Genomic DNA, 12,828 nt, shown 5'->3' with positions numbered 1-12,828 from the left:
TACATAAAGTGCAATCAGTTTGTAGCAGCCCTGAGTCATTTGGGAAATTAAAAAGCCTGCTTGAACAGGAGTGTTTTGAGGTATTTTTTAAAACTCTACAAATCACCAGAAATAAAAAACAATAAGCAAAAACAAAACAAAAAAAAACTACCCAACAATAACCATGAAGGAAAAAAAAACAAAAACTGATAGATGACAATAGACAAGAACTAAGACGACTGACAAAAATCATGAGAAAAAAAAGAATGGAAAAGAATATATCTTTATTGTCATTGGTATACATGGTATACATTCATCCAACATAAAAACATTGTAAAAAGAAAAAAAACACACATAATAAATAGAATAAGACGTAAAGACACACAGACACACTCACATTCTGTTGCACTATTTTTTAGTAGAAGTGAGTGCATTTACTGCAGTGGGGTAGAAAAAAAGATAACAGAAAAAATATACGTGTATGTACACTCAACACACATATATGTTTTTTCTGGTCTTTATTTACATTTTATTTTATGGACGGTTTTAGAAAATTCAGTGACAGAACAGATGATCGACAAAGACATCAGAGCCAATTAGAACAGAAGGAGAATGAACAGAACGGCCGGGCAAAAAGAGAACTTTTGAGTGTCTTTCTCTGTTCAGTATTTCATCCTCCATCCACAGTCATGTTGGCCTTTGTGCTGGTGCATCCTGGTGCTGTTTGAGGTCACAGCTCCTCAGTGTGTCTCAGTTGGAGTTCTTCTCCTTCATGTTTGTTTGGGTTCGCTTCCTGAAGCTCCACCCACATGATGGAACACACACTGCTTTAACACCTGAACAGCACAGATGGATGGGCTTCTATTCAACTGTCCTTCATTATGATGTTCTGGAATCCAGAGCTGGGTAATCACTATAAATTAAACCTCAGTTTTTCTCAAAGTTATAATCCATAAATCTGTTTTTCTCTCCCGCTACTTGAACTGAAGACAAAACCAGATTAAAAACAAATGGTTCCAGGCATAACAAGCCCCGCCCCTCGCATGTATTGTGTCTTATTTTGTCATGGATCCAGCTGATGACATCATGTGTATGCGTGTGCTGATGTCATATCAACTGCCTCTATATATGTGGCAAGTTCGGAGGAAATTGAAACAAAATGGATGTTTTTATAGATATTTGAAGTTTTGCCTGTTATAAGGAAATGGGAGAAAAAAAGATTTAAAAAATTCCTAAAAAATTTAAACTTTGACCTACTTTTCCCAAAATGTAATGAGATCTAGTCTGCATCACTGGCCAGCTATAAACCCAATTTAGTAGGAATTCAAACAACAGTTTTGCTGATACAGACATTTGAAATTGCGTCCATTATAAGTAAATGGGAGAAAAAAAGATTTAACAAATTCATAAAAAATTTGAACTTTGACCTACTTTTCCCAAAATGTAATCATATCTGTTCTGCATCACTGGCAATCTATAACCTCAATTAGGTATGAATTCAACCAATAGTTTTGCTGTTAAAGTGTTAACAAACAAACAAACAAATCGGACCAAAAACAATATCCCTTGGGGGGGGTAATGTTTCTTTACTCAAACTATATTCCATATATGACTGGAGAAACACATATTGAAATAATAATAATTTCAATTTTTGCAATTTAAACATTAAGATAAGATAACTCGTTCTAGATCCATGTACTCTGGAAGGATCTCTCCACTGGTCACCGTCCCATTCCTGTTATTTCCGGTTCACGTAAGCGGTTACACATCGCTAAAAGGCATCATAATACCGCTAAGCTCTGCTTGTTAACGTACACCTCAGTCACTGTTGCGTCCTTCTCTGTAGGGTTATGGAACTGCCAATCTGCGGTGAACAAAGCAGATTTTATTGCCGCCTATGCCAACCACCACGCACTGGACATCCTGGCTCTCACTGAGACCTGGATTAAACCTGAAAACAATGCAACCCCAGCCGCTCTTTCTACCAACCACACATTCTCCCACACCTCTCGTCCATCTGGATGAGGAGGTGGGGTGGGTCTGTTAATTTACAGCAAATGGAAATACAATCATGCCATCCTAGTGGCAGCACCAGTCAAACTTTACACAGTTGTCATTTATCGTCCACCAGGGCAACTGGGTGATTTTCCTGATGAGCTCGACACTCTGCTCTCCTCCATCCCAGAACATGACTGCCCCATGCTAGTCCTCGGTGACATGAACATCCACTTAGACAATCCCAGCTTCTCAGATTTCTTGTCACTAATACTGTCTTTTGAGCTACAGCGGGTTCGCAGTCCTCCAACCCACAAAGGTGGAAAAGAAAAAACCTGTACACCTGTCTGACCACTATTTCATTCAGTTCAGTGTGTCTCTCCCAGAAAAACACTCTGCTCCCTCCCCCATGATCTCCTTCTGCCGCAACCTCCCCAACCTGTCCCCCACTCACTGCTCCACCCTTGTAGCCTCCGCTCTCCCTCCGCCCAGCACATTCTCCTCTCTAGAGGTTAATGATGCCACTGAGTCTCTGTGCTCTACACTTAGCTCCTGTCTGGATAGTCTGTGTCCTCTGTCCACCAGACCCGCTCCATCCTCCCAGTCCCACCCATGGCTCAATGATACCCTCCGGTCGCTGCGTACCAATCTCAGAGCTGCAGAGAGAAAATGGCACAAAACAAAAAGCCCTCCCGACCTGATCACATTCCAGTCACTATTATCATCCTTCTCATCCAGTGTCACTGCTGCGAAGAAGGCTTACTATAATAACAGAATTCATTCTGCCACCGACACCAAGAAACTGTTCTCAACCTTTAAAACACTACTCAACCCTCTGCCTCCACCGCCCACTACCAACCTGACAGCAGACAATTTTGCCTCATTTTTCACAAATAAAGTGTCCACTATCAGCAGTCAGTTCACTGATCCACTTACAGACTGCATGCCTCCCTCATCATCATCATCATCCTCATCATACACTCCTCCTTCTCCCCTGATTATGGGTACCACTAACTCAACAGACAAAAGCCCAACTGCGTCATTCCTTTCATTTACCCCCCTCACAGAGAACGAGGTGTCTAAACTCCTTTCCTCTAGCCGTCCTACAACATGCCTGTTGGACCCTATTCCATCCAGCCTCTTACAGTCTGTAGCCCCTACTATCACAGCACTGATCACACATGTGATTAATGCTTCACTGACATCAGGAACATTTCCTACAGCATTCAAACAAGCGCAGGTAACACCACTACTCAAAAAACCTTCCCTCACCCCCACTCAAGTGGAGAATTATTGACCGGTCTCACTCCTCCCATTCCTTTCTAAGACCATTGAAAGGGCGGTTTTCAAACAGGTCACAGAATTCCTCTCCCAAAATAACCTCCTTGACATCAACCAATCTGGCTTCAAAATCTGCCACTCCACTGAAACGGCTCTGTTGTCTGTGACAGAGGTCTTGAAAGAGGCTAGAGCAGCAAGTCCAAGTCCTCAGTACTCATTCTATTGGACTTATCAGCAGCATTTGACACTGTCAATCACAACATCCTATTATCCATACTCTTACACATGGGCATTACAGGCCATACACACTCCTGGTTTCAGTCATACTTCACTGGTCAGTCCTTCGAAGTGTTCTAGTTAGGGCACACATCTGCAGTACACAGCCTCGCTACAGGGGGTCCCCCAAGGCTCTGTGCTTGGGCCCCCTCCTTTTTGCCACATACACCACCTCACTGGGTCAGGTCATCCACTCACATGGTTTCTCTTATCACTGCTATGCTGATGATACCCAGCTATCTCTGGCATTCCCACCTGATGACTCCACAGTCTCAGCGCAAATCTCAGACTGTCTCTCAGACATATCTGCATGGATGAAAGCCCATCACCTTTAGCTGAACCTGTCCAAAACTGAACTGCTGGTCTTCCCAGCTAAGCCAACCATACAAAAGGACATATCCATCAAAACTGACTCCTTATCTCTGGCTCCTACCAAAGTAGCAAGAAACTTGGGAGTCATGATTGATAATCAGTTGTACAGCTGTTTTTACGTTTTTAATCTATTCTTGAATTTTTCTTTCATTTTTAGTTTTTCCCCTGTAAGTCGCTTTGGAAAAAAGCGTCTGCCAAATGCATAAATGTAAATGTAAATGTACTCCCACTTCTGAGCTCTGACATCATGTAGCCCGTGAAACAACACTGCCACCCCCCATGGATGTGGTGTTTATGCAAGTTGTTTAGTAAAACAAGGTATTGCTCTGAGATTATTTATCTGCTAATGTTCTGTGTATCTGCATAATCAGCAGCTACTCTATCGTTAGCTAGTTTTCAGTCCATTGAGTGCAAGAATAAATTAAAACCAAATACATATCCAAATATATAAATAACAAAAAAGATATAACAGCTTCTCTGGCCTTATGCACTGTTTTTCCTCCTCTGTTTCCCCCAAATAAGCAAAGAGCAAACACCTCTGGGATAGAAATGACTATAAATGAACATAAGCTCCGTACAGTCCACCATGTTGGCTTGTTTACATCTAAGTCCCACAATTCCTTGCGCTCAGGCTGTTTGGCGTGACTTACCTGGAACGTTACAAAGTCGTGAGTCGTCGTTTGAAGTTGTGACTTACGGGCTCAAAAGCTGGTCTTGAACATAGCATAACTGCACTTTTAAGAAAATTGGACATTTTAATAAAATAATTTTCAGAAAGTGAAATCTAGTTTAGTTGAATTATTTCAGTGTTTTCTCCAGCCCAACTGTAAGAAATAAAACCATCCAGCTACTGATCATCACACCCTAATGCTGCTGTCTGTCTGTCTGTCTGTCTGTGTCTGTCTGTCCGCCCATCCATCTGTCTCTATCTGTCTGTGTCTGTCTGTCTGTCTGTCCATCTCTGTGTCTGTCCGTCTGTCCATCCGTCTGTCTTCAGTGTTCCATTTCTCCCAGCGGTTCACCACCGTCGTACCTGAGAGCTGCATGCTCATCCTTCTGGGTCTGGTTCTGGGCGGGATCGTCCTCATCGCCAATAAGAAACAGCTGTACCAGTTAGAGCCCGCCCTCTTCTTCCTCTTCCTGCTGCCGACCATCGTGGGCGATGCTGGTTACTTCATGCCGGCCCGCCTCTTCTTCGACAACCTGGGCGCCATCCTGATGTACGCCGTGGTGGGAACCCTGTGGAACGCCTTCTGCACCGGGTTCTCCCTGTACGCTGCCAAACTGGTGGGGGTCATAGGTCAGTCTGAGGTCAAAGGACACACACAGACTGCACAGAGAGGGTGTCAATCAAAGTAGAATAGAATACAACAGTATAGAATAGAATAGAATAAAACAGTATAGAATAGAAAAGAATAGAATAGAATGTAACAAAATAGAATAGAATACAACAGTATAGAATAGAATAGAATAGAATAGAATAGAACAGTATAGAATAGAATAGAATAGAATAGAATAGAATAGAATAGAATAGAATAGAATAGAATAGAATAGAATGCAACAAAATAGAATAGAATACAACAGTATAGAATAGAATAGAATAGAATAGAATAGAATAGAATAGAATAGAATAGAATAGAATAGAATAGAATACAACAGAATAGAATAGAATAGAATAGAAGTCGCATTTAACATGGAATGTGAAGGAGTACAAAAAAAAATCATATTTCACTAAAAAATCCAAATTGTGCATAAGCCCTGCTGTGTGAACAGAGCCCTGGATTCAACTTGTCCACATACTTTTGTCCATTTGTGGATGAGTTTTGCAGTTATGATATGAGGAGAACTAGATGCTGCATCATCGCCTTTCTGCATCTTCCACTTAGCACTGCTTTAGACCAGTGGGACTCGTCTACAGAACTCTAACCAGGCCAAACAACCTTATTCCCTGTTGACCTGATTAACCTTATTTACCTGTTTCCAGCTCTGATACAGTGGAGATAGATCTGGTGAAGTTACAGAGAAACTGATGTAAAAACCTGAACATACACTGTCTCATATGACGTCAGTAACCATGTGCAGATGTGTGTTACTGTGTGTGTGTTTGTTGTGTTGCAGACGAGCGCGTCCATGCAGACCTGTTGGACTTCCTGCTGTTCGGGGCGTTGGTTTCGGCCGTCGATCCGGTGGCGGTTCTGGCCGTGTTTGAGGAAGTTCACGTCAACGACACACTTTTCATTATAGTGTTTGGAGAGTCACTGGTCAACGACGCCGTCACCGTGGTGAGACACTTACACACACACACACGCAGAATCACACGTGTACTGTGAGGGAAACAGACAGCTGGGACACAAAGGAAAACATGGAAATGTGTGTTGCTGTAGCAACAGTGAGGCCTTCACTGTCTGTAGAGACTGACAGGGTGCAGACTGTGTGTGATGAGCGTCTGTTTGTCCTCACATTATGGACATCAGCTCCTGTTTGGACCAAGGACAACATCCACTACAGTATGGGTGGGGGTTAGCTACAACTCCATTCACCGACTCTCACTGACAGACATCATCCTCTGAAATACCAGCAGGTTTCTTTTTCCAAGAGTTGTTATGTCTCATACAGAGGTTAAATATAGACCACGTATGATTCTGTAGAATAAAAGGGTCCACAGAGACGAGAGACATTCAATTAAACATGGTGCAAGAAAAAAAGGTCAACTGGGAGTTTTTGAAACAGATGGTACCAGTTCAGTGGTACAGTATAAACCATTTAACCCTGTAAATCCTGACCAATCAGAAACTAGACACAAAATTCTATTTTTTGGGAACTGAAATGTTTATTAGACCTTTTAACAATATCCAAATAAAACATTTTGCCATATTTATTTTTACTTACCCAGGCAAGCAATTAAGAACAGATTCTTATTTACAAATGCAGCCTGATCAAAGAGCAGTGGCTCCTTGAGGGATGGGGTGTGTGTGTGTGTGTGTGTGTGTGTGTGTGTGTGTGTGTGTGTGTGTGTGTGTGTGCATGTGTGTGTGTGTGTGGGTGGGTGTGTGGGTGTGTGTGTGTGGGTGGGTGGGTGGGGGGCTAAAAGTAAAAACAAGGTTAAACAATTACAGAAACAAACGGTTAATAAATAAGTCCATTACAACAGAAACAGTGAGACATGTGAGAGGCAAATACTCAAAGGGTGCAACAGTCAACTGCAATTAGTTGCAGGTTTTGCTTAAAAACAGTGAGAGATGTGAGGACAGTGATATCATTTTGTATATAATAAATTTTCATATTTAATACAATGAACTACTTTTGATTTGTGACCTACAACAAAATTGTAAAAAATAATATGAACTTTTGTAATAACAAGTTCAAAGTGTGCATAATAGGACTCAGACACCCAAGGGTTAAAGAAAGTATCGTTCTTGTTGATTTGATAAAGGTCTCAGAACCTGGTGTAGCAAATATGATACGCATGGTTTTATAGGGTTAAAAGGCAAACTGATAAGCAGTGGTGTCTGCTGGGTAATACCTCTGTTGTCCAGTTTGATCATGTGACAAGACAATGTGGTTTGGTGTCTGGACAAAAAAAATCTGTCAAGACTGAACTGAGGAGGCAGCGAAACCTAAAGATAAAAGAAACTGTTATAAAAGCCCACAGATGAGCCCTGAAGACCCCAGTCAGACTTTAGGGTCAGTAGAAGGGTTTGATGTCAGCTGTGTGGGTGTTTGTTTACAGCTTGTTCCCAGGGTTGGACTGGGAGAGCTTCTGTTTATTGAATAAAACAGACACACAGTGGCATTGTAGTTGTGGTTTAGAGGTGACAGAGCTGCCAAATAACCCAGAGTTTTATGAAGGTAGGATACTTAACACCAGAATTTAAGGCCACATACCTTCCATCTGCAGATCTGTCCTATTGGTCCAAAACAAAAGGCTAAATATGTAGGTTTAGACGACCGTTTAACATTAATGCGTCAATGTGAAACCACTTATACCTTATATACACTCACCAGGCTGCATTTGGAAACTCGAAAAGCACTCGGAGAGCGTGGACCTCCGCCTAGGCAGATCAGCACCCCCCCGATAACTTTTTGAGTTATCTTGCTAACCAACAGACAAACAAACCCCCCACCCCCACCCCCATCACCACCAACATTTAACCATTTATTCCTTGTGCCAGTATCAATATTTCCTGAAAATTTCACCCAAATTCATCCATAACTTTTTGAGTTAACTTACAAAATACACAGACAAACCCCGATACCATCCTTGGCGGAGGTAATAAGAATCTGTTCTTAATGGCTTGCCTGGGTAAATAAAGGTCAAATAAATAAATCAATGTACAAACATCTGTGTCTGAATCTGACCCTCTGTTTAACCTGATGATGTTTTTAACCTCCCTCCTACTGTCTGAGAAGCATCTAATGACACCAAAAACACACACATTTCAGCTTTAATTACACTACTTGGCCTATTAGCATAGCTTAGCTGCATTTATTTATTTGTTTAATAGGATCCCCATTAGCCCCCCGGTGGTGGTTACTAGTCTTCTAAGACTAAAATTCAAATACACAACATATACAATGCAAAAAACATATAATTACAGATTGAATTTCATACAGAAACTTTACAGAAGGAGTATAAACAGGGTCGTACAGTTCATTTGACCGTACATCTACAAATCATTAAGTTCAGTTAAAATGGGATTTCATAGCTTTTTTAAAAGTGCATTAAGTTGATAAGTCCTCCAGCTTTTTAGGCATTTCATTCCAAACTTAAGTGGACTGCATTAGCTAATGTGAGCCTGACTTCAGTGTATGTTTTTATTTCTACAGTCAGCTAGCATGCTAATAGTGTTTTTAGACCATAGACTGTACTGTACCGTACTTTCTGGACTATTGGCTGCACAACCAACATCCCACCATTGATTCATTGATGCCAAGCGTACATGCGGCGGCTCTATTTCCTTCTTCGACAGCTGGATCGATTGTTAGCCTGGAAAATATAAATTAACCGCATCACTTTTGAGCTGCGGGTTCACAGCATATGAAAAAAAGTAGCAGCCTATAGACCGGAAATTACTGTACATAATTAGTGAAACCAGAGGAACTGTGACATCGCCTATTAGTTTCTGAACTGAAGCTGGTAGGTCATAATTTGCCCATCTCCAGAAGTAACCATATTTGATCAAAAGGGGCGGAGCTGCTTTAGCACAAAGGGTGGAAACATGTGCAAGGAGTCATGGATGATGTAATGCTAAATGCTAGCTTATAGACTTGGTAAAACAGTAAATTCAAATCATTTTATAGTCTTGTTGGGATAAACTATTAACTATTGTTTGTTTGTTTATTTTTTATTTCGAATACCAGTTGAATGGTCTGTCCGGTGTTTTAATAAATAAAACAAAACTCCAAAAGGGTTAAGGTTAGGGTCATGGAATGAGTCCTGGAAAAACGTCATTTACTTTTTACAGAGAAGTTCACTGTAAGTCTATTGCTGTGTTTCCACTACATAGTACCGGCTCGACTCAACTTGACTCGCCTCGGCCTTTTTGCATTTCCATTACGTAAGAGAACCTGCAATCTGGTACCTGGAACTAGTTTTTTGGTATCTACTCTGCCGAGGTTCCAAAACATGGGGAACAGATACTAAAACATGACGTGTAAACACTGCAGACCTCTGAATGGTTAGAGAGTCGTCTCTGTGTCATTGCGTTATCGATGTGTGACGACCTCCCATTTAAAAAAAAAAAAAAACAGATTCGGAAGTTGACAGTAAATATAGCGGTAGGTTAATCTATGATGACAGCCTGCAAAAAAAAAACCACTATGGTCAGCCGAGGAGGTTCAGATATTTCTGTCCTTGGTGGCTGATGGAAAAATTTAGCATGAGCTTGACGGGACAACACGCAACAAACGAGTTTATCAGCAGCTCTTTGAGCAGACGACACAGAAGTTATGCACCGCATCGCTATGACGGCTAGGTACTCTGAAGTTGGTAGTATCCTGTAATGGAAACGGTCTTCAGGAATAGGACCTGGTACCCGAGTCGAGTTGAGTTGAGCTGGTTCCAGGTGGTGGAAACACTGCATATGGGATCCTTCACTTTTTGGAGCTGCCACCCGATGGCCGTCAGTGGTATTGCAACTTTAAGTTAGCTCTGCATTGGCCTCAATTTGTAGATGAGGTTCTTTCCGCCCGTGGTTTAGACATTAGACAAAGTTCACATGACTGTTACTGAACCAACCTGTGCATGTAAACACAGTAGTTAGCTGAAATTACTTGGAAGTTAACGTTTCCTAATTTTCAGGACAGTTAATGTTTGCAGTTCTTTAGCAGTGACCTTAGTTCTGTCATGTCCTCCCGTCCTTTTTCCCCTCCTCCTTCTTCTTCTTATCATCATATGGTCACTTCTTCTTCACTTGAGGCTTTAAAACCACAGACCACAAACCAATGAACGTCACAACATTTAGTAAGAAGTCAGTTAAGCTCCTGTTTGGTTCCACATGCAGCACTTCACACTGTTAATAATGAATAAATACGAAGGTTATTGTTATCGGTGATTAGATCGTCATGGAAACATTAAGTGGATTAGTAATTACAGATGCTGTTGATTTAACTGCGGTCATAATTCATGAATTAAAAGTGATTAAACTGTCACAAATATATTGCATTCGACAAATGAATGGAGCTGCTGGCCTGAATAAATGTGGGTAAATATTTACAAACGGCTGCAGTGAAAGTGATTTGTTTCAGGGAAAGGTCACAAACAAAATGATCTGCAGTTTGGAAAATTATGTCAATAGGACACGTTAATGCAGTGTTTGTCAAACTGTGTGTGTGTGTTGGGGGGGAGGGGGGGGGCAAAGGCCTGTCTGGGGGGTCATGGGATCAGTCCTTTGGTGTGTTTTTGTTCTTCAGGTTAGAACGTGTATCAGGTGGAACTAATGTTTGAGCGTTGGAGCACCCTGGACTCATTTAAGGGACGGACACCAAACCAATCTGCTGCCATGGTGATCTGTCACTAGACTGGACAAAGAGTTTAGGTTTGGACAATGGACAAGGACAAGACACTTGGACAGACTAGAGGTAAGATCGGGCCTAAAAAATCCAGCCTGACCCGACCCAGGCCCGCGGGTATTAAAGCCCGACCCAGCCCGAGCCCGACCAATTAACTTGATTTGCAGGCCCAAGCCCGAAGCAAACCCGAAATTTCATATTTTATTTGTGAGGACTCGGGAGGAGGAGGGGTGATTTATGATAACAAATTAAAGCCTGTCTTTTGTAACGAAATCAAAGTTAAACAAGACTGTATAAACATTTACATCTTTTATATTTCTGTGTCTGCAGAGGTTACATTAACCGACAATTTTCCATCATTGACAGATTTTTTTAAGAGTTGACGGGAAAAATTTAAGGCCATCCGTCATTTTGACGGGTTGAAAATTGTGCCATAAACCACAGCAGCAGTACGTCCTTAAGAATCTAGCGCGGCACTTTAAGAGAGAGAGAGAGGCAGAGAGACAAAGAAGAACAATGACGGGTGGATAATAGACAGAGACAGGAAGGAGTTCTTTGAATTGTCATTGCAAGAGTTTAGTACAGTACGTGTTGTGAGGAGGCGACTTCTGTTTTTTTGCGGAAAACATATATAACATATATTTATTAAAAAAAAAAGTCAGCGAGAGAGAAGCCCGGCCCGACCCGACCCAAACGTAATGATAGACATTTTAGGCCCGACCCGGCCCGAAATTCGGGTCGGGCTCGGGCTCAGGCTTGGGCTTAAGATCTTACCTCTAGGACAGACATGTTAGGGTTTTGGACCAGTTTGGACAATTTGGACTTTAATGTTCTGAGATGGAAGCGGACTCATTGACCCACAGAGTTTATTAACCCTTAAAGACCCAAACGTCCACCTTTAACCCTTAAAGACCCAAACGTCCCCCTTTAACCCTTAAACACCCAGATGTCCCCCTTTAACCCTTAAAGACCCAAACGTCCACCTTTAACCCTTAAAGACCCAGATGTCCACCTTTAACCCTTAAACACCCAAATGTCCACCTTTAACCCTTAAACACCCAAATGTCCCCCTTTAACCCTTAAACACCCAAACATCCACCTTTAACCTTTAAAGACCCAAATGTCCACCTTTAACCCTTAAAGACCCAAACGTCCCCCTTTAACCCTTAAACACCCAAACATCCACCTTTAACCTTTAAAGACCCAAATGTCCACCTTTAACCCTTAAAGACCCAAACGTCCACCTTTACCCTTTAAAGACCCAAACGTCCACCTTTAACCCTTAAAGACCCAAACGTCCACCTTTAACCCTTAAAGACCCAAACGTCCCCCTTCAACCCTTAAAGACCCAAACGTCCCCCTTTAACCCTTAAAGACCCAAACGTCCACCTTTAACCCTTAAAGACCCAAACGTCCCCCTTTAACCCTTAAACATCCAGATGTCCCCCTTTAACCCTTAAAGACCCAAACGTCCCCCTTTAACCCTTAAAGACCCAAATGTCCCCCTTTAACCCTTAAAGACCCAAACGTCCACCTTTAACCCTTAAAGACCCAAACGTCCTCCTTTAACTCTTACAGACCCAAACGTCCCCCTTTAACCCTTAAAGACCCAAACGTCCTCCTTTAACCCTTAAAGACCCAAATGTCCCCCTTTAACCCTTAAAGACCCAAACGTCCACCTTTAACCTTTAAAGACCCAAACGTCCACCTTTAACCCTTAAAGACCCAAACGTCCACCTTTAACCCTTAAAGACCCAAACGTCCCCCTTTAACCCTTAAAGACCCAAACGCCCACCTTTAACCCTTAAAGACCCAAACGTCCACCTTTAACCCTTAAAGACCCAAACGTCCCCCTTTAACCCTTAAAGACCCAAATGTCCACCTTTAACCCTTAAAGACCCAAACGTCCCCCTT

General features: G+C 41.9%; 1 protein-coding gene across 1 annotated transcript in view; it reads left to right on the top strand.

Moving 5' to 3' along the window:
- Positions 1–12,828, top strand: part of slc9a5 (solute carrier family 9 member A5) — a 65,734-nt gene that overhangs the window by 19,232 nt on the left and 33,674 nt on the right. The window contains exons 2-3 of the mRNA XM_030162120.1: positions 4,901–5,203; positions 6,022–6,185. Of these exons, the coding sequence (XP_030017980.1) occupies positions 4,901–5,203; positions 6,022–6,185 (467 nt within the window). The remainder of the gene's footprint in view (positions 1–4,900; positions 5,204–6,021; positions 6,186–12,828) is intronic.

This window comes from Sphaeramia orbicularis, chromosome 3 (genome assembly GCF_902148855.1).
Source record: "Sphaeramia orbicularis chromosome 3, fSphaOr1.1, whole genome shotgun sequence".
NCBI classification, from domain to species: Eukaryota; Metazoa; Chordata; class Actinopteri; order Kurtiformes; family Apogonidae; genus Sphaeramia; species Sphaeramia orbicularis.
Note: the sequence above shows the minus strand (reverse complement) of the source record. Positions and strands in the feature narration are given on the sequence as shown.